This window comes from Mercenaria mercenaria, chromosome 13 (assembly GCF_021730395.1).
Source record: "Mercenaria mercenaria strain notata chromosome 13, MADL_Memer_1, whole genome shotgun sequence".
Taxonomy (NCBI): domain Eukaryota; kingdom Metazoa; phylum Mollusca; class Bivalvia; order Venerida; family Veneridae; genus Mercenaria; species Mercenaria mercenaria.
Window position 1 is genome coordinate 9,732,640 of NC_069373.1, and position 22,647 is coordinate 9,755,286.

Sequence of the window (22,647 nt, forward strand, 5' to 3'; positions counted from 1 at the left end):
TTGGAGACGGGCATAGAAAGCAGGTTGTTCGTCTGTCTGCTACATTGTTTTTGTCCGTACGACGTTTTTAATACTATCGAAAGGAATGCAATGACACTTGATTAGTGATTAGTGATAGGAGATCATGAGACAAATGCCGTGCTTAAGGTCCGTAATTCTATCTTGAATGGTTTTTAAGTTCTCTCTAGTTTTGGTTACTTTCTCGAGTCCTTTTGGAATTTTCTCCCTTCCTGAACTTAAGTTTTCAAAATTGTGAAATAATTTTGACACTAATGAAGGGATATAAAAGTTAATTACGTACTAATAGATGGTAGAAAGAGGAAGTGTAAATACCGTTATCAGTATAACTTTTTTTACATTTTTTAAAAAAGTAAGTAAGTAATAATACAAAACAGTTTCCTTTTATTAGCTCACCTTAGCACAAAATGCTCGGGGTGAGCTATTGTGATCGGTCACCGTCCGGCGTCCGGTGTCTGTCCGTCCACACTTTCATTTAAACAACATCTCCTCTGAAACCATTTGGTGGAAGTTAATAAAACTTGGCCTGGATGTTCTTTTGGTGGTCCCCTTTCAAAGTTGTTCAAAGATTTGAATTCCACACAGAACTCTGGTTGCCATGGCAACCGAAAGGGGGAGGGGGGAAGGGGGCTTAACGTCGCACCGACACAATTGTAGGTCATATGGCGTCTTTCCAGCTTTTGAGGTGGAGGAAGACCCCAGGTGCCCCTCCGTGCATTATTTCATCACGGGCGGGCACCTGGGTAGAACCACCGACCTTCCGTAAGCCAGCTCACATGAAGAGTTGAACGCCTCAAGTGAGGCTAGAACCCACATCGATGAGGGCAAGTGGCATAGAGCCTCGATATTTGGCATGTGACATCATCTAATGGTCCTCTATGAAGGTTGTTCAAATTATGCCTCTGTGTTGAAGAGGCCTAGCCCCGGGGTTCCCAAGTTTCACATGGACTTATATAGGAAAAAACTTTAAAAATATTCTTGTCTAAAGCCTTTGATATTTGGTATGTAGCAATACCTTTTGGTCCTCAACCAAGATTATTCAAATTATTACCCTGGGATGAAAAGAGGCCCCGCCCCGGGTCTCTCAAGTTTTACATATACTTGTATAGGATTTTTTTTAAATCTTCTTGTCTGAAACTGCAAGGCCTAGGCTTTTGATATTCGGTATGTTTAAATGCCTAGTGGTCCTCTACCAAGAATATTCTAATTATGCCCCTGAGGTGAAAAGAGGCCCCACCCAGGGGGTCCCAAGTTTACATAGACTTATATATAAAAAAACATTTAAAATCTTCTTGCCTGAAACTGCAAGGCCTAGGCTTTTGATATTTGGTATGTTGCATTTCCTGGTGGTCCTCTACCACAGTTGTTCAAATTATGCCCCTGGGGTGAAAAGAGGCCCTGCCCTGGGAGTCCCAAATTTTACATAGACTAATATAGGAAAAAAACTTTTAAAATCTTCTTGCCAGAAACTGCAAGGCCTAGGCTTTTGATATTTAGTATGTTGCATTGCCTGGTGGTCCTCTACAAAAATTGTTTAAATTATACCCCTGGAGTGAAGAGGCCTTGCCCTGGGGGTCCCAAATTTTACATAAACTTATATAGGAAAAAATATTTTAAAATCTTCTTGTCTAAAATTTCAATTTGTCTAAAATCGTCACGAAAAATATTTTCCATGCCTGAGGACCTTCCGATGATTCTTAGTCTTGTGTTCTACTTGAGCTGACAGGACGGGCTAATGCAGTCCTACAAGCACTCATCAATACCCGCGTGGCGGCAATAAAAAGTCACCTCGTACTTTGACTCTGTGTTGTTATTATTTTGGCGTTTCTGGATCATAGACAATACTTAATGTACTTTTACGATACAGTTCCTCAAGACAGTGCTAGGGGATATTATTAACTCTCATGAACACAAATAGTCAAACCAAATCTGCTTGGTTGCGTTCTATGCTTCCTTCCTAAGGGTATTCTTATATGAGCCGCACCATGGGAAAACCAACATAGTGACTTTGTGACCAGCATGAATCCAGACCAGCCTGCGCATCCGCGCAGTCTGGTTAGGATCCATGCTTTTCACTAACGGTTTCTCTAATTGCAGTAGGCTTTTAAAGCGAACAGCATGGATCCTGACCAGACTGCGCGGGTGCGCAGGCTTGTCTGGATCCATGCTGGTTGCAAACCCATGTTGGTTTTCTCATGGCACGGCTCATTTAAATTTTTAATATTGCCTTAAGGGGCCGTAAAACGTTATTTCTGGTCCTTTGTAACCATGGAGTCTATTCATTTAATGTTTCAGTATTACAGAGTGCTATGGGCGTGAGATGTGTTGCATTTTTCATTACCTCTCATGAACAGACCCAGTTAAAATCAAGACGGCTATTATATTTCTTGGAAACGCTCTATGCTTCCAAAGGACATTCTTATAGAATTTATTTATTTACCATCCCGATAATTTAGACAATTAAGTAATTCCGCTATGTAATTGAAAGTATGTTGCACCACTAAACGTCATAAACTCCTTAAATGAAAGCATGTTATTGCCGCTATACATATCAGAAGCGCCAATAAACTTTGAAAACGTATGAATATATAATGTAGGGATAATACACGTTTTTTTGTGTATAAACGTCTGCAGAAGCCCGCGGGATTGTTTGTGACCGAGACCGAAGGTCGAGGTCACAAACATATCCCAAGGGTTTCTGCAGACGTTAATACACAAAACAAACGTGTATTGTCGCTATTCTTGCATAAAAAAATATTTCACGACGATTTATGTATTGTTTTCATATGTGATGACTTGACGATTCCGGTACATTTTTTATTTACCATTCCTGTTGTTCTTGGAAACGGTAAACATGTTTTAAATATCCGTATCCAGGGCCCGGAAATAAACAACACAATCAAAAGCACATCCTGAAGGTTTTTAAGCGATCTTTTTATCTCTCATTATTACAAACATAAAATTACCAATAATTGTTCATATCATTTCACAATTTGGTGGACTCGATCACAATTTCAAGAACAGTAACTTTGCATTCGAGTTATATTGAGTACGGACACGCAGTTGGAGTACGGATGAGTACGAACGTAGTGTCAAGTTTCCAAGCTGTTAATATAAATTCTTCGAGAAATTAGATAAAAACATACCGACTGATACTTATCAAAATCATAAATATAATACCTAAAAAGGAACAATAGCACAAGTTACACGCGATACTTATTTATTCACAGTTATTTACAATAACTGAACAGACGCTTTTTAAAGGGAGTGAACTCTAAGAGAAGCTAGTGCGTACATTGATGGGGGCAGTACGTTTGGGGTTGGAAACAGATACAGCTAAACATACTATGGATTACATTGTATCTATAATGCTACAAGAAGAGGTTGATAAGGAAGAAACAAGACGCAGATGCCAAATATCAGTGTGCGCAAAAATACATACATATAGCCCTGGCAAAGCATTTCAAAAATAAAAATCATGTATTAACAGCACGTGAATTGCCTTGTTTGCACACGATTTTTCTCCCGCTTATACATGGGCGGATCCAGTGAAAAAAGTAGTTTTTATGCAAGAATATATATTTTTTGTGCAGAAACGTTTACAAAAAATAAATTGCAGAGACCATTTTTCATTTCCATGGATTCTGTTTGGTTTATTACTTATTTAGTTATTTTTATAACAAAATCACCATCGTGGTATTTGAAGAATTGTAAAGGTGTACACATCGTGAAATACTTCGAATCTAGTTATTTTCTTTTTGGTAAATGAAGATTTTCGGTTTATATATTTTTTTTATTTGACCACTATCAACAGTACCTGTAAGGATCGTTCGTTTGTTTGTCCAGTTATCATACGTTATTCTGCTTTTTTGTCGTAAGTTCGTTGATATAATTTGCTATGTATACGATATCGTTGCCAGTTGTAGAGGCGGAGGAAGACCCAGACTGGATAAAACCAAATAGGTAGTACCACACTTCCGTAAGCAACTGGTAATTTCATTGGCCCTATCCTAGTGAAAATTGAACCAACAGTGGTTTAGGACAAATGATTAGAACTGATATTCGCTTTAATCACACAGCCACGAACACCTCCTCCAACTGCAATATGTTTCCAAGTTCAACAACGGTTTTATCATTATTATTGCGAAGTAAGTTCGCGTTAGAAGCTCACACTTTGAAGTGGACTCTTCAGAAAAATGTAAGCACCCGTGCCAGTACACGCCTTCACGACAAAGGATGAGACAACCCTTACAGAAAAGAGTGATAAAGTTGTTTATCTACACGGCTCACTGTATCAAACTATTAGCTAGTGACTATTTCGAAACACACCTTATGTTTGGTGTCCATCCTTTTTACAGTCTGACGCTGCACTTTTCTGACGAAACATGTGGTAGTCTCCATGATGAGCAGTTCTCAAAGTCTACTGAAGTCTACTGGAACTGAGCTGCTTTAATAATATATGTTTTTGTCTTGTCTCGTGAGACCCTAAATGGTGTTTATCTTGTTGTTATGCCTTCTGCAAAGTCAGTGAGTACATGCGTAAATAGTTTTCTTATATATAATTATGTGCGCATTTCTTTTTTGAATGTAAACAATGTCTTTCTAAAATTTGACCTAGTGACATAGATTTTGACCTAGATAATCAAATTTGAAAGTTATACTAGATTGAATAGGGACGAAAATTTTGACAATTTTTTATGAAAATCAAGTAGAAAATGTAACCTCTAAAGTGTCAACAATGTTTTTCTATGATTTTATCAAGTGAAAAGGTAACCTGGTTTGAACTTGATTTCATGAGGCTAACCTGTTATAACAACAAATGGAAAACAAGGTTTTTATTCTATGATTTGATATTGTGATCTTATTTTAATTTGATCGGAGTTCCATAACTCTAGTTCTTATGCGTATGAAGATAAGGCCTTCGTGATATATTTCTACGCATAATAACTACAAACGAGGGTTATTCTACGATAAACCTTATTTAGATACTTATTATTGTAACGTGCACCGAGGAATAGATATGATATTATAGAATTTTCCTTCAGACTTCTTTGTCTTATGATTATTTGATTATGGACAAATGATTTTTAAATGATTATGTTGTTGAAATAATTATGTTTAATTAATGTAAATGAAGCATGCATCCCTCGCAAATGTATAAATAATTTTTCTCCAAGCTTTCTAGCTTTTGATTAGACCCTATATAGTATAAAGGATCAATGTAGGTTTCTGTCCTCTATGACTTATATCACAGGTTTCGGTCCCTATATAACACTAACAGACTATCTAAACTTCTACCTGTACCTTAACTATTTGTCTGCAAACCTCGTTTTCTGTCTACTATTATTGACACAACCTTCCTACGGCACAATGCACCAATAGAAAACACGGTTGAGCCAATGTATAGTAGGTATAACGTTATGAGAATGCAGCCGAAACGTCCTCTTCGAAATTCAACACAACAATGAATTAATATTCAGTGATACTCACTTTATAACGACTATCCGTAGCGCCTCTGGTGGTTACAACGACTGTCTGTAGCGCCCTCTAGTGTTTTATTCTGATAGGCTAATATCTTACCATTTCAAGTAATGAGCGTCTGTTATTCTTACGTTATATAGCGTCTAGCTATTTGAACCTGTATCACCAGAAATACAATGTATATACAAATTCTAACCTGACTTAAGTTACATGTTGTCATTTCTGATATAAATAAAACCAATATTTATAGGAATGATTATATATTTTGGCCACAAAACGTGAAACTACCCACCTGAATTGGATTGTCGTAATTTAGTACAAATGGCGTTGCAGAATTAAAGGGAAACAACTATGCAACTACCTAAGCTAATTATTATACTACTCCTGGACTGAACTACCGTAATATATTCGTTACATTACCCATGCCTCCGAAGGTCATGCGTCCCGCATGGATAAAACAAAACACCTTTCAAAAACAAAATATTTTTATTACGTTTCTCGTAATAAAATATGCAAGCTTATTGCTTGTCGAAAGCACACAAAGAAATGTAAACACTTATTAAGACTGTCTTATACAGTATCAATACACACAGTTCTCTTATATTCTAGATGCTAAGTCTGTTATCTTATCTAAAAGGCTCTTCTTGTACTCGAACTTTGCTATTTCTAGATCTAGTTTACGTTTCTCAATCTCGAGTTTCTCTTTTTCTAAGTCATATTTTACACTGCAGCCTTCTTCGACTTTGTTACTATGTTGTACGGTTACACTATCATCTTGACCCCCATCCTTTTCTTTCTTTACTGAACTATCTTCTGTACCCTGGTTTTCTGGAAGTTCATTTCTATCTTCTCTGTCAGACAGCTCTATGTTGTCATTATCTGACAAGTCTCCGGACATTTCGTTCTGATCTACACTTTGTGTATTTACTACAGCTTTTTCTTCTGTCACTTTCATTACTTTTACAGGAGCAATAACTGGATTTGGATTCGTCCTCTTTCTGTATATCCTACCAACTCTTATGTCATTTACAAGTCTAGAATCTTTATTCTCGCCGGCCTTATCATTCTTTGCAGTGTTTTGACTTTGTTCCTGTTTCTCGCATGTTTCAACGTCTATTTCAATATCTGGGTCTTGATCCCAGTCGGAATTACTACTGCTGTCATCGTCTTGTTTATCCTCTGGCACAATGTTTCTGGAAACATTACATCTCTTATCCCCACTCTCTTGTTCAAGACCACTTTTATTGTCTTGCATATTCTTTGGCACAGTGTCTGTGAGAATATCACAACTCTTACCTCCACTTTCTTGTTCAATATTGCTACCTCCAGGAAAAGCATCACTGGTTGACCCATGTACTCTTTTCTTGTGTTTGTTCAGATAGGTTTCTTTCTTGAAGAACAATTTACACAGCACACAGCAGAAGCTTTTCTTCTTGCACAACAATAGGTGTTCTACAAACTTATCTTCATCTATCATGTGCTTGCATAAGGGACAAAGGGTTTCAATTTTCTTTCTTTTTGTCTGTTTTGTGTTTGCCATTCTGAAAGTAGAAAATACATATTCGTTTAAATAAGATGGTTTCTTAATTTTTCTACCAAATCTTGTTCTTGTGTCTACTTCTTCAATATCTGGCCCTGAAACAAATTCAGTGTTCAAGTTTTCAGTATTTTCGTTTCGGGCATTCGTCCCTTGAACTTCGTTTTCAATGTCTGGACCTGAAACAAATTCAAAATTCACATTTTCAGCATTTTGGCCATGCGTATTGGTCTCTTGAGCTTCTTTTTCGACCTCTGTCCCTTGCCCAGAAAGAATCTGATCTTTAATCTTTCGTATTCGGTTTACATGAATTACCTGTAATGAATTTTTGAAACCACAGTTTATTTTATACAAGACATCTGAAATTTTCTCTTTTACTAGAAAGGGACCTTTCCAATATGATGTAAATTTGGAAGAACATCCTACCTTTTTTACCGGAAAATACACTAGTACCTTGTCTCCAGGATTAAACCTATTGAAAGAGAGCTTAACATCATGAAACATTTTCTGTCTTCTGATTGAATTACCTGTATACTGTCGTACCAAATTATGAGCCATTTCTAGTTTTTCTTGAAGCTCCCAAACCCAGTGTGACCTAGGAATTGATTTCATAAAAGATGGCATTTCGAAAGCCAAATCTAGTGGTGTAGAAGTTTCTCTACCCAGCATAAGAAAGTTTGGAGACATACCTGTTGTTTCATTGTCTGTTGCTCGATAAGCCATCATCACATAAGGTAAATACTCATCCCAATCTCTGTGGTTATCTTTTACAAACATACTAAGCATAGTAGTTAAGGTTTTATTAAAAACTTCTACCATTCCATCTGACTGTGGGTGATAAGGTGTTGTTCTTGTCTTTTGAACTTGCAATAGTTCACACATTTCTTGAAAAAGCATACTTTCAAATTGCCTACCTTGATCAGAATGAATAATATTCGGTACTCCAAACCTAGCTACAATTTCTTCTACCATAATCTTAGCTACTGTTTTAGCCTCCATATTAGGCATTGCAAAAGCTTCTGTCCACTTTGTAAAATAGTCTGCTACTACTAAAATATACTTATTACAATTTTCTGTCTGAGGTAATTCACCTAAAATATCTACTGCTATTCTTTCCATCGGATAACCTCTTCTTACTACTTTCATTGGGGCTTTATTATTTGGTATCGGACCTTTGCGTTTTAAACACTGTTCACAGCTTGAAACATAATTTCTTACATCGTTTTGCAGACCTGGCCAATAGTAGCGCTGTCTAATTTTACTTAATGTTTTTCTTATGCCAAGATGCCCCGAAGCCTTTATATTATGTGAGAATCTCAATACTTCAAGTCTATAGTTAATTGGTACTATAGCTTGCAACCTGATGATATCAGTACCCAATACTTCCCACTTCCTTACTAATAACCCTTCATGTATACTTAATCTTGTCCATTGTGCCCATAATGATTTAAATAGAAACTCTCAGAGCTTATATCTTTGTAATCTGGTTTGACATTTTCTGTTAGCCATTTTACTACAGTCTGTATATCTTTATCTTCCGTCTGTGCCTTTTGTAAGGTCATATCAGTATCTTCATCATCTTTATCCTTCGTGGTACGGAGTGCCAATACTTGGTGTTCTTTTCTTTCATTTATTGGATGTCCTGTTATTCCACACTGTTTGCATGGTATCCTACTCAAAGCATCGGCATTTCTATGCATTTTTCCGGGTCTGTGTTCTATTTTCATGTCATATGTGGCAAGAATTTCAAGCCATCTAGCAACTTGTCCTTCAGGATTTTTAAACTGCATAAGCCAACGAAGGGATCCATGATCTGTTCTTAACGTAAAAGGTTTACCATAAAGATAATGTCTGAAATATTTAACAAAATGGACAAGAGCTAACAACTCTTTCCTTGTCACACAGTATTTACGCTCAGACTTTGTAAGTGACCGACTTGCGTATGCAATTACTCGTTCATTTCCATCTATTTTCTGTGATAAGACTGCTCCTATCGCTATATTACTGCCGTCTGTGTCCAATATGAATGGCTGAGTAAAATCTGGATGTGCAAGTATAGGAGTTTCTGTCAATTTTTGTTTAAGGCAATTGAAGGCTTCTGTGCATTCCTCACTCCAGTTAAATTTCTGAGACTTCTCTGTTAACTTATGAAGTGGTTTTGCGATATCAGCGTGACCTGGAATAAACTTTCTGTAATAGCTACAGAGCCCTAGAAATGAACGAAGGTCATGTACATTTCTTGGTATAGGCCATGACTGTATACAACTAATCTTTTTCGGATCAGTCTTAATTCCTTCAGCAGAGACTATGTGCCCTAAAAATTCTACTTCTTTTGAAAATAAGGAGCACTTTCTGGCTTTCAATTTAAGGTCTGCTTCCTCTAACCTTTTGAATACAGATTCTAAATTATCAAGCATATTCTGAAAGGTTTTGCCAACTACAATTATGTCATCGAGATAAATCAAGCATATATCCCATTGTAATCCAGCCAATATTGTTTCCATGAGCCTCTGAAACGTCGCAGGGGCATTACATAGCCCAAAAGGCATTACATGAAACTCAAATAAACCTTGTCTTGTCATGAATGCTGTTTTCCTTTTATCCTCTGGATCAAGTTCAACCTGCCAATAGCCTGAACTCAAATCAAGGCAAGAAAACCATTTTGCTCCAGACAACTGATCTAACGATTCGTCAATCCTTGGAATCGGGTATGCATCCTTCATTGTGACGTCATTTAGTTTTCGGTAATCGATACAAAATCGACGTGTCCCATCCTTCTTTTGCACTAATACAACTCCACTAGCCCATGGACTTGAAGATCTTTGTATAATTCCTTTTTCTAACATGTCAGTTATATGAGTTTTTACTTCTGTATTCATGTGCTCAGGAAGTCTTCGTAGCGACTGCTTGATTGGACGGGCATCTCCTGTTGGAATTTTATGGCGCACTATACCTGTGCGTCCTAGATCTGAATCTGTTTCGGAGAATATATGGGAATATTTAGTAAGTAACTTTAAAATTTCTTTGCTTTGCTTTTTATCAAGGCCATTTGAGGCTCTTTCATAGAGATCATGCATGTGGGCTGGCAACTTTATACAACCTTTAGCTTTAGAAGGTTTTATAGTATTTATATTCACAACTGGACTCATCGAAGCTACGTGAGTACCTGCATACATTACACGAGGTTCCTCAGACAAGTTCATAACTCTAATAGGTATTTTATTTTCTGCTTTGACAAGTGATCTAGCTATCAGACCATTGTTCTCCAAAATGGGCGTTTCAAAGGTTCTATTAAATATAAATCTTTATCAGGTTTTAATGTTCCATGAACTTTCCCCTCAATAAGTATTTCTGAATTGCCAGGAATTTCGGTTCGTTCTACAACAACAACTCTATAACAACCAATTGGTCCTGAACAATTCAACTGATATCGCTCACCATTCAATATCAAAACCTCTCCTTTTATATCGATGCTAGCATTTTGTGATTTCAGAAAATCAAGCCCTAAAATTGCTTCTCCTTCTATCTCAGAAACAATAACATCAATCGAATATGTATGGCCTTTAATATCAATGTTAACTTTCGTGCGTCCCCTAATATCGAGAGAAGTGCCTGCAGCCGTAATAATATCAGATTTGTATGACTCTAAATTTGTTGGAGCACCTATCCTATCCATAAATTTACTTGAAACAATACTCAAGGTAGCCCTGTATCTATCAAGCATGTAGCATCAAAACCATTGATTTTAACTTCAATAAACAAACCAGATCCATTATTACTAGTATTATTTGCATAATGTTTACCTTGACTATTTCGAGAAGGGGTCTGGGTCTGTCTTTTTGGGCACTGATATTTAAAGTGACCTATTTCTCCACACTCATGACATTTGTAACCTACACCAGTTTTATTTGATGTCTTATCATTATGAATATTTGAATTAGGATAACCTGAATTTGTATATGTTTTACTTGCATTATTTTTTTGTTGTGACCTAAAATTTTGACCTGTATGCGGGAGGTTAGATCCTTTGTTTTGTTGCAATATTTTTTTTAATTCATACATTGATTTCTGTAATTGTTCAACATCATGTTTTAACTTGGCATGTGAACTGTCTGTTTGACCGACAGCACGCATGAAGTTTTGTCCATCAACTATTTTCCTTTCAGCCCTGTTAAAAGCTTCCAACTCTACCGCATGTCTAACGGCATCATTGAGACTTACTGGTCGAGCCTGTTTTATTCTAAGTCTCATATCTGAATTGTTTAGGGAATCGATAAACTGTTCTTTGGCTAATGTCTCCTTAACATCGTTTGGAGCTGATGGATAAGCTAAGTTTGTTAACCTTCTAATATCCTGACCCATCTCTGATAAAGATTCTGTAGCCCTTTGTCTTCTGTCTCTGAGCTGTGTCCTGTATAATTCAGTTTGATTAGGCGGTGCGAAACGCTCTTCCAAAGCTATAATAAGGTCCTTGTAGCTACGTCTACATCCGCCGAGGTTTCCAAACACGCCCTGGGCTTGTCCACGTAACAAAACAGCCAAATAAAGCCCTTTCTGTTCCTCTGTCCATTTATTAATCTCACAGCATGCTTCGAAATGAGCTTTATAATCGAGCCATGAACCTGTTCCATCAAAAGTTGCAGGTTTCATGTAAAACTTTGGTTCAATAACCCTGTTTGAACTTTGTTGTTTTTCAACGGTTGGCTCTTGACTGGGTTTCTGTAACTGGTCTTTTGAATTTTGTAAGTCTCCGTCCTCCTTATGCTGGATGCCTAAATTTAAGCCTTGAGACTTTGTTCTTTTTGTTACGAATTTATCCCAAGAATTATTTTGGTCATCATTATTTTCTGTATCTGCATGGGTAACCAAAGGTTCAGTACTTCGTCCCATACTTTTTATGCCAAGTAATGGTGTCTGTGTCCCTTGAGTTACAGATGGCCTTTCAGTCTTGACAGAATTTATATCCGTTACCGTGGCCCTGTTTTGGTCATTAGATACCACAGGCTTCCTTTCATAGAGCACTGTGTTAGTTATGTTCGGGGTACTATGCTCCTGACTAAATGTCTCGTAACCATCAGGTTTGTCAAAAAATTCTGTTGAATTCAGAGGGGTCTTGGAGATATGTAACTTATTTTCTAGTATCTGTTTTCCTAGAGTTTGTATCTCTAACTGTACCCGCAAGCTTTCATTTTCCATTTCAAGTAGCCTAAGCTTACTCATTATAGTCTCGTGTCCCTCGTCACTTTGATTATCCATGTTTAAAACTCAAAATATTCAAATGTCTATTGCAGGGATGCGTCCTTAATTATATGTCTATGCGACTATGGTTTGTGTGCCTTGATCTAAACTAAGTACCTATCTATTCCTATCTAGATATCATCCCACCGCTGCCACCAATTTTCTGTAACGTGCACCGAGGAATAGATATGATATTATAGAATTTCCTTCAGACTTCTTTGTCTTATGATTATTTGATTATGGACAAATGATTTTTAAATGATTATGTTGTTGAAATAATTATGTTTAATTAATGTAAATGAAGCATGCATCCCTCGCAAATGTATAAATAATTTTTCTCCAAGCTTTCTAGCTTTTGATTAGACCCTATATAGTATAAAGGATCAATGTAGGTTTCTGTCCTCTATGACTTATATCACAGGTTTCGGTCCCTATATAACACTAACAGACTATCTAAACTTCTACCTGTACCTTAACTATTTGTCTGCAAACCTCGTTTTCTGTCTACTATTATTGACACAACCTTCCTACGGCACAATGCACCAATAGAAAACACGGTTGAGCCAATGTATAGTAGGTATAACGTTATGAGAATGCAGCCGAAACGTCCTCTTCGAAATTCAACACAACAATGAATTAATATTCAGTGATACTCACTTTATAACGACTATCCGTAGCGCCCTCTGGTGGTTACAACGACTGTCTGTAGCGCCCTCTAGTGTTTTATTCTGATAGGCTAATATCTTACCATTTCAAGTAATGAGCGTCTGTTATTCTTACGTTATATAGCGTCTAGCTATTTGAACCTGTATCACCAGAAATACAATGTATATACAAATTCTAACCTGACTTAAGTTACATGTTGTCATTTCTGATATAAATAAAACCAATATTTATAGGAATGATTATATATTTTGGCCACAAAACGTGAAACTACCCACCTGAATTGGATTGTCGTAATTTAGTACAAATGGCGTTGCAGAATTAAAGGGAAACAACTATGCAACTACCTAAGCTAATTATTATACTACTCCTGGACTGAACTACCGTAATATATTCGTTACATTATTGTTATTCTAACACGACTTACTTCAAATATAACAACTGCGTGCTACGTCGCAGCATAGCCAAAACACGGTGCGCGCGCAGTATAGTTCAAGGTCGGTTTATTGCAGAATAACCCGAGACAGATTTTGCTTTACAAGAAGTATCAACAAATTATTACACATCTTAACTTTAGTTTAATGCGTAATTTAGCTACACGGAAGTAAATGTCGCTTTTGGAAGAAAACCGCAACAAATAGAGGGGATCTTTTCTTTACTGAATATCGATTAAACAATTAAAAGAAAATAAAATTACAATAGTTTTACCCAAACTTGCTAACCGTTTATTTTTTCAAAAACAAATTGTACATGTACGCATGTAGAAAGTAAAAAGGAGTCTGGCAATATCGTTTGATAAATAAATAAACGAAATAACAAGTAAATACTTAAGAAAAAAAAGTAAATATATAAGCAACAGAGACATACGAAATAATAATAAATATCGTTAAAACCATTCACAAAAATAAAATGATGTATAGTAATCTACATATGAGCCGCGCCATGAGAAAATCAACATAGTGGCTTTGCGACCAGCATGGATCCAGACCAGCCTGCGCATCCGCGCAGTCTGGTCAGGATCCATGCTGTTCGCTAACAGTTTCTCTAATTCCAATAGGCTTTGAAAGCGAACAGCATGGATCCTGACCAGACTGCGCATCCGCGCAGTCTGGTCTGGATCCATGCTGGTCGCAAACCCACTATGTTGGTTTTCTCATGGCACGGCTCATGTGTTTTCTTATTCAAAATCAAACTTCAGAAGAACTCTTCAAAGGCAACGGTAAAATGATATTGAAATCATATACGTACGGCGTGGCTTAAATTCGATAATGATATTTCTAGACCTTTTGTAGTGCAGGCCAAATGCTTATAGCGTATTTATTGTTTTATTTGAACATTGATTATCGAACCGTTTTTTGTATTCCGAACGGGTTGTTTTATACAGACATTGATTTATCGAACCAACTGCTGTATTGTTTCTGTCCTGTATCCGTCTCTGGATAGTGAGATATGAAACATTTAAGAAATGAAATATTTTTTTTCGGAGATCATGCGAAAAATTAACGACAGAAAAAGATCGGCAAATCAGTCAATCGCGCTAGCGATTCGTGTTTAATTTGAACGACTGAATAGGATCGGCAAATTAAACACGAATATGGATTTGCCGATCCTTTTCTGTCGTTAATTTCGCATGAACTCCGAAAAAAAAATTCTTTTCTTATATTTGCATTATATTTCTTTTGCATTTGTAAACAATGTTGTTTTGTTTTGTTGCATTCAACATTAAAATCAGCTTCCCGGCCATTCTCTTCGCTAGACGGAACAACTTCGACGTCATCTAAAGAACGTTCTCCTTGGCTATACGCGGACGTCGGCTAAACAGCAGCCCATTATCACTAAGCAGCGATGACATAACTTTCGCGCATTTTCTTTTGCTGTTCATACAAAATGAATGTCATGATTTTCAATGTAAAAGAATAGGGCGAATGTAAATATTAAAATATTGCTGGTTCGTTTTGAACTAATATGCATTGTTTGAATGTCAGTAGTATTCAAACTTATTTAGAAAGCACCTCATTAAAAAGTCATACTTTTTCAAATACGGAAGAGGTAAATATGGGTTTCCCTCGCGAAAAAAATTTACAGTTTGGGAAAATAAATACTTACCATTTCTAAAGTTACGTAGTTAACCCGAGCGCTGTCGGCTTTTAATAAGGCCCTTTTCAAAGGTAGCATAAAATCAAAACAATAATGGCGAATACTTTGCTTTTATAGTACTAAATAAACGTACCGTTACGATATGGGTAATTGAAAATGTACTGTTTTTCGTAGACTCCTCGCTGCATTCAAGCCAGATGTGTATCTCTTATAATATAATATACATAACAATATATTTAATTTACAGGGTAACTGCAGTAAGAGATGTGAGTATATATAGTGAATTATATAGAGTTACATATCTGGCTGGAATACAGTTATGGAACTAAGTATACATATTGTATTACAGAGTTTCACAACTGGGACTAAGTATATAAATTGTATTACAGAGTAACTCATCTGGTTCGAATACAGTTATGGGACTAAGTATACATATTGTATTACAGAGTTACACAACTGGAACTAAGTACATGTATATATATTGTATTACAGAGTAACTCATCTGGTTCGAATGCAGCTATGTGACTAAGTATACATATTTTATTACAGAGATACACAACTGGAACTAAGTATTATTATATTGTATTACAGAGTAACACAACTGGCTCAAATGCAGTTATGGGACTATGTATACATACTGTATTACAGAGTTACACAACTGGAACTAAGTACATGTATATATATTGTATTACAGAGTAACTCATCTGGTTCGAATGCAGCTATGGGACTAAGTATACATATTTTATTACAGAGTAATACAACTAGGACTTAGTATGTATATTGTACTACAGAGTAACACAACTGGCTCAAATGCAGCTATGGGCCTAAGTATACATATTGTATTACAGAGTTACACAACTGGGACTAAGTACATATATATTGTATTACTGAGTAACACATTTGGTTCGAATGCAGCTAGGGGACTAAGTATACATATTTTATTACATAGTAATACAAATGGGACTTAGTATATATATTGTATTACAGAGTAACACAACTGGGACTTAGAATATATATATTGTATTACAGAGTAACACAACTGGCTCAAATGCAGTTATGGGACTAAGTTGTTGAGGCATTTCAAGTAACAGATAGGCATATATAATATTCCTGTAAAAATGACGTACCAATATGTTTACACTCTCATGTATATGTAAATGTATATGAATTAATATTTTTCATTCATTTTCTTCTGCATGCCTTTTGTAAATATGTTATGGAGGCAGATGATAAGCTGTTATGTTTAAATCTAAATAAGTAACACAATTAGCACGAATGCATTGACTAAGTATTTACAATCATGTATATTGAATTATAGAGTAACACAATTGACTAAAATGCAGTGAATGGCCTATGAAAAATGGTTTGTGCTTTAATTACTGCAACTGATAACTACATTACCATGTAGATGCCAATGTGTCCTACTAACAACAGTCGTGCAAAGTGAATGAAAGTTAAATTAGTTTCATTATTATCACCATCACTTATTTCATCATTTGTGTAGTTCTGTTACGTATTTGGATTTTTTTTTAAATCTAGCATTTGAACAAGTCACATTATTTCATAAACATCAATGTCATACTCGACACTAATTCTGACAATAAGTGTAGTATCCCTGTCAGTTTGCTTGTATTTTTTCGCCTGCAACTTTAGATGACAGTGCGTATCTTTTGACCATCTGTGGCCATAGCTCTTCTGGTTCTCCTTTCGCGCCTGCCCCAGCAACTAAAAACGGACAAGTCTCCGTTGCATTTCTGTAACATCTTAAAGCATCTTGCCCACCCAACTGGTGCCAATTTCCAGTCAAACCAATGTATTTCAAACCAGGAACGTTGCCGGGAACCAGACCATACAAGTAAACATCATCTACCCAGAAAAATGGAGTTACTCTAGATGACTGATATAAAGCTGGTATTAAATCGTTAGTAAATATTACAAGAAAACCTGAGCAGTAATCTGTAGGATATGCATCAAGTCCTTTAAAGTGATTATTGCTCACATACCACTTGCTGTCATTCTGTCTTAATATACCCATTGTTTGTGCTAAGATATGGTTACAAATAATTGACATTTTTTCTGAACGATATTTTGGATAATACTCGGTAAAGAGCTTAAACATGTCTACTGATATATCATCGTCAACTTTAAGAATAAGTTCCGCATTCCTACACCGTTCTGTAAGCCACTTATACGCCATTACCCCTTTCAATGTGAGATTATGGTAATCATCTATAAAATCCCCTTGAAGAAGATCTCCATAACGTTTAAATTCTTTTTCAATGTTACTCTGCAAATATTGGAATTTCGTTTTCCCTAATAAGAAAATAGTTCTCACATTTCCAAGATGGAGATAAAATGCGTCATTTGCCCAAGTATTGCGGATGGATAATCGCCTGTCAATATGATCGGGTGATGTATGAACTATAACAACAATAGACAAGTTACGGACAGACGAACATAAAGTTGGATTTTCAAGAGTGTACGTGGCATTTACTGTAGTAACAATTTGTGAAGCATTTATCAGACGAGTAAAATTCGGCTTTAGTGTAATACGTTGCAAATCATCAGGAATTTTTAAAGTTCTTTGAGATAAACTAATTTCAGAATCTTTTTTCTTCGTGTCAAGTGTTTGAAGTTCCTCCTTCGGATTTATAACAGTATTCTGCTTATTAATGTCACTTTTTTGTTTGAATGAGTCAACGCTTTCTAGATGATATGGTTGGCTTATTTCCTGCTTCATATTGTCTCGTCGCTGCAAAGTCGGTCCGGATTCTGAAAGTTTTTTACTTTTGTCTTCGCCTTCCAAGTCCTGCGTTTTCTTAGGGACTGCAACAGTAACTAAGCAGTGACATTCGTGCACGTGACGTATCTCTGAAGCGACTGTGTTTGCATGATTTATTTGTTTTGTATACCTTTTGTTCGTAAATCCAACACTCATGAATAGAATTGAAAATACAAAAAGAATACAAAACATAGGAAGAATATGTTGCTTCCTTCTAAACACAAGCGTTAAACAGTCAGACATTCTTCCCAATGATAATGATTTTTGGCCCGAGTGCATGGTTAAGTTGACCAGTACATGTCACCTTTATAATGCAATTGCATAATTCATTTGTTCGAAAATATTCTTTACTTAACACGTAGGCCCTTGATTTCCTATGGTTCAACATCTGTTAGTTTTGTGTTTTCATAGTTAAGATATCATCAAGCAATAAACCATAGTAAAAGCGTTTGCAGATCCCAAACAAATATACGCTTAATCATAAATAGATCATAGAATCTTTCTGAACAGCGTAATATCAAACTGAAGACTTTTTCTATAAAGAAGTCATTCTGTTTATATCGTTATGTGGTCAAATGAAATCGTTGCAAGTCACAAGTTGTCAACTTGTCGCAAAATATGGCGCAACAATGAGACGTTTTAAGTTCGTTATATATTATACAGTATTAGAAATGACGTCGCACGAGTTCCTTATTGCTTTCAGCAAATTTTGAAGAAAGAACGTCACAGAAAGTCGCTATAAGTAAACGACGTATCATCAAAAATGAAGTAGACATAACATCATACAGGTCTTATAAAATGTTATGTAAAACGTTGTCATATTTCGTTTCTAAGAACTTGCAGAGAAATGGTTCGTGAAGCTTTTCATGTTGTATAGAAATACCATCACATAAAGTTAACGTCTCTGGTCGACATTCTTCTACTGCTTGTAAAAATTGCAGATCTCTTCATGCTTTTCTGAAATAAAAGAAAAAAAATAGATATTTCAGCTGGTTATTCTTGCATAAAACCTTTGCTTTTTGCCAATTTCTGGCAAACAGGGAAAAAACGTGTACAAACAAGGAGATTCTACTCTTGAGCACACGCTGTTGGTGAACGTTTTGGATATGTTGTTAGTTTTCAGTCGAAGACGAAAGGTGTTTATCTGCTTTTTCATTAAAATAAAAATCACTTTTTCAATTACTTTACTTTCATCATGCAATAAATGCTTCCTTTCTTGATACGCGACTGCACTGACGTTCCATATTATTGTATTATTGTGCGCGTTTGTCTCAAAGTCGCGATGTAATCCCTGAAAATGATAGACAAAAACATTTAGAAAAAAAAAATCACTTTTTGAAATTTATCTGAATCGAGAAAGTTGACATGCTTTCTTTATATCTTACACTAAACATTTATAAATGTTTCTGTCTACTTTACACATCTATGCAGCCTACTGATGATATAAAATGTAAAGCATAAACATGACGAAGCTGTAAAGGTATGAGCTGCAAACTTTTGAAGGAATTTTTCATAATTATTGAACAATTAAGGAATACGTGTAGAAGATATTTATTTTTTCACTTTTTAAATTTTTATCCACTTTTTAAATTTTTATCTGTATATGTCACCAATATGTTTAGGTTTATAAATCCAATCTGAGCTGAAATAAAAAAAACAGTCACAGGGACACAGGTCAGGTGAATAAGGTGGGTGGATTACAACTTCCACCTTATCAGAAGCAAAAAAAGACTTAACAATCTCGCACTTGTGAGAGGAGGCGTTGTCGTGTATAAGATGAACTCTTGACCATCATTTGCTTGAACGTTTCTTATTGTAAAACTTTTCCAGTTTCTTCAGTACAGAGTTCTTGTTGAATCGTCCAGTGACTGTATGACCAGACGGACAAGGCACTTGAACGACAGGCCCACTAGAATTGAAGAAAATTGCGTACAACATCTCTTCCGAACTTACAGTTCTCTTGGCAATAGAGGGGCGTTTTTGATCTTTTCGCTTCCATTGCCTATTATCAACCCTTCTCTGTGGCAAAAACATGTGCATCCAGGTTTGTATCTTTTCAAAAGTTCCTTGACACATTTCCTTGGCATTGTTTCTTTTGCTCCTCAGTGAGCAAATGAGGTACCCACTTAGCGCAAACCTTTCTCAGGTCCAAACGCTTTTTCAGAATGGTTTGCACATTGCCTTCTGTTACGCCATACAACTGAGACAATCGCGCATCCTGTTCGACCAGCGATGTTAGCCTCGGTCATTTGAAAGGCAATTTGCACGAAATAAACGGATATCGTTCGCTTTTGGACACACCTTTCAAGTTCAATGAAGTGTTTTAAAAATATCTTGGATAAAACCATGGAAGCCCATTAGTGACAGAACTTTTGCAGGTCCCTCGTACGATGTACAAAAACAAAGGTCATTGAACCTTTCAAATACATGGCTTATCATTCTTATTTTTAATTGATTGATTTACAATGTATCTGGAAGCAATGGAACGTGCTCAATAATGATTAATGGCTACTTGCCCAACTGATCGCGTTAAATCAAGAATGTAGCACCAAAACTGACTTTTGCTTTGGACTCCAAACATGCCAAAAATCAGTGAGAGAGCACAGAAGTGCACACATTATAGATTTTAGTATCTTAAAGAGCCTCATCAATGTAATGTTGGCTCATCCAAATAAAATCACTGACAATGGGCGTAAAAGTCTCGTGTGTGCTTTACATCTTGGACGCTAAGGAACCAGGGAAGCTTCGGGTATTGGAGCGTCTTCTGTAACGTGAACTATCCTCTTTCTAACTCTACTAACAATCCCAATATCATATGGGTTACCGATCGCGACTATAAACACTACTAACAATCTACTGTACAAGTTGCCAATATCATAATTATGGGTTTCCAATCTCGACTATAAATAAACGTAACCAATATTAAATCATTATAAATGCGATTATATGCTATGCACCTTTTCTTTTAATTAAGAATGCGAACAAAAAGCTGTTATAGTAACATCCACGACTGTGACTACATTTATATAGTTATACAAATAATACAAATTTGAATAATTAATGTTTATAACAATTAATAGCGAATTTTTCTTTCGTGTAAGCAATCTTCTTATCTCACTTATGTTCGAAAAGTTTAGAATTATGTAATTTTTGAAAGGAATTGTTGATAAGCATGTGATAAAACATCGTACATTGAAGTTGAACATACTATATTGTACATACATGCATTAGAAAATTGATAGAATGTAATAGTTTCTCTTACTATCAAAGTGTAAATAGCTATGTAAAATATTATATATGATATTCCATTTATATTGTGCATGGATTAGATCTACATATCAAATACTTCTTAAACATTTCTTCGAGATAGCCGGCATTTTGAGATAAGCGAGATTCAAATGTATAATATTTCACTGCAAAGAGGCCTGTCAGTAAAAGAGAATGTCTGTAACGCCCGTGCTTGTAATGTGTCTGCTCTTCTTTATTCCAAGATTGTAAACGATTGTCACGGTAAAAGCAGTTGATGGAAAAAGTAAGTTTTATCTATTATAACAACTATTTCGTTTTATAACCTAGCATTTCAAGAACAACACTTCCTGAAACGACCGGGGAACTTCAACTATTCTTCATGCAAGTTTCCTCATGTAATATATGTAAACGTCCTTAAGGTCGTGCTCACGTCTGAATTTATTTTATACGTCTGTTTAGAGAAAACGGACGTTTTATGTGATGGGCGTTCGTCTGTCCGTCTGGCCGTCATAATTCGTGTCCGAAGAATAACCTCATAACCATTAAAGGTATTGACTTTATACTTGGCATATAGGTGGATGGTGATGTATTTTTGTTTCTTTTTTGTAGTGGAAAACATAAAAGTTGAAACGCACGAGCACTCACTTAAACCGGCTCTGTATTTCAAAGGTCAAGGTCACAGATTGAGCCGGAACATAACTTAGTAACCATTGAAGGTATTGGCTTCAAACTTGGCATGTAGGTAGGTAGTGGTGAGACAGTATGTACTGAACATGAATCTGGTGTTAGGTTTAAGGTCAAGGTCATAATATGAGCTCAAAGGGCAAATCTGTCTGTCATATTTAGTGTCCTGAGCATAACTTGTTTAACCATTCAAGGTATTGACTTCAAACTTGGGTAGTAGGTAAGTGGTGATGTGATTATGTGCAGTGGAGAGTGCATAGACCAGGTGGTAGGTCAAAGGTCAAGGTCAAATCTGCCCATAATAATTTGTGTCCAGAGCATAACCTAAAAATGTTAAAGGTATTGACTTGAAATTTGGAAAATAGGCAGGTGGTGATGAGACGATTGCAGACTGCAACAATTTACATTACATTCCCCATTACCCCCACCCACTAGGACCGAAATAAAATCATTTATTTTCTTCCCTATCTTGCCTTTTAGTATCCTGTCACTGCCACCGCACACACATCCTGCTTTTCCCCAACGTCCACCCCTGCACACTTTTTCTTTACATTTTGCTTCCGTCCTCCTCTGATACAACCCTTCGGGCGTATATTGCCCCGCTTGGCGGAACTTATGTTAATCATAGAATAACACCGATACAATTTATATTACTAGTATTTGGCGACCTTATAACATCGGCTAGACACTAGATTCCCCTTCCTCTTCGTGCATTGTTTAAAACATTGGCAGTATCCAGGTAAAACCACCGACCTTTCATATGTCGTCTGAATGGATTCCTTACATGAAGAATTCTACACACTAAGCGGGTTTTCGAGCCCACATCGATGAGGTGCACGTAATCTGAGGTCAATGACCTTAACCACTCGGCCGCGGCGTAAGCCTAAGGGTCCGTTTT

The 22,647-nt window shown here is 36.3% G+C and overlaps 2 protein-coding genes across 6 annotated transcripts in view; both read right to left on the reverse strand.

The window, feature by feature from the left end:
• Positions 1–5,552: 5,552 nt before the first annotated feature.
• On the reverse strand, positions 5,553–13,234 carry LOC128547821 (general transcription factor IIF subunit 1-like). Its single transcript, XM_053521152.1, has 2 exons — positions 13,216–13,234; positions 5,553–7,040 (listed from the first exon to the last, which is right to left on the reverse strand). The coding sequence occupies exon 2, from the start codon at positions 7,037–7,039 to the stop codon at positions 6,098–6,100; it is 942 nt and encodes a 313-aa protein (XP_053377127.1). The 5' UTR covers position 7,040; positions 13,216–13,234; the 3' UTR covers positions 5,553–6,097.
• A 1,896-nt stretch (positions 13,235–15,130) lies between these two features.
• LOC123529893 (uncharacterized) overlaps positions 15,131–22,647 on the reverse strand; it is a 29,822-nt gene continuing 22,305 nt past the window's right edge. For all 5 annotated transcript variants that reach the window (XM_045310468.2, XM_045310470.2, XM_045310467.2 and 2 more), the window contains exon 2: positions 15,131–18,773. In XM_045310468.2, coding sequence (XP_045166403.1) covers positions 16,653–18,095 — 1,443 coding nt within the window. In that variant the 5' untranslated portion in view covers positions 18,096–18,773 and the 3' untranslated portion in view covers positions 15,131–16,652. The remainder of the gene's footprint in view (positions 18,774–22,647) is intronic.

Coding starts and splice junctions, on each gene's coding strand:
- LOC128547821 (XM_053521152.1), bottom strand. CDS start 7,039: ATGGCAAACACAAAACAGACAAAAAGAAAGAAAATTGAAACCCTTTGT.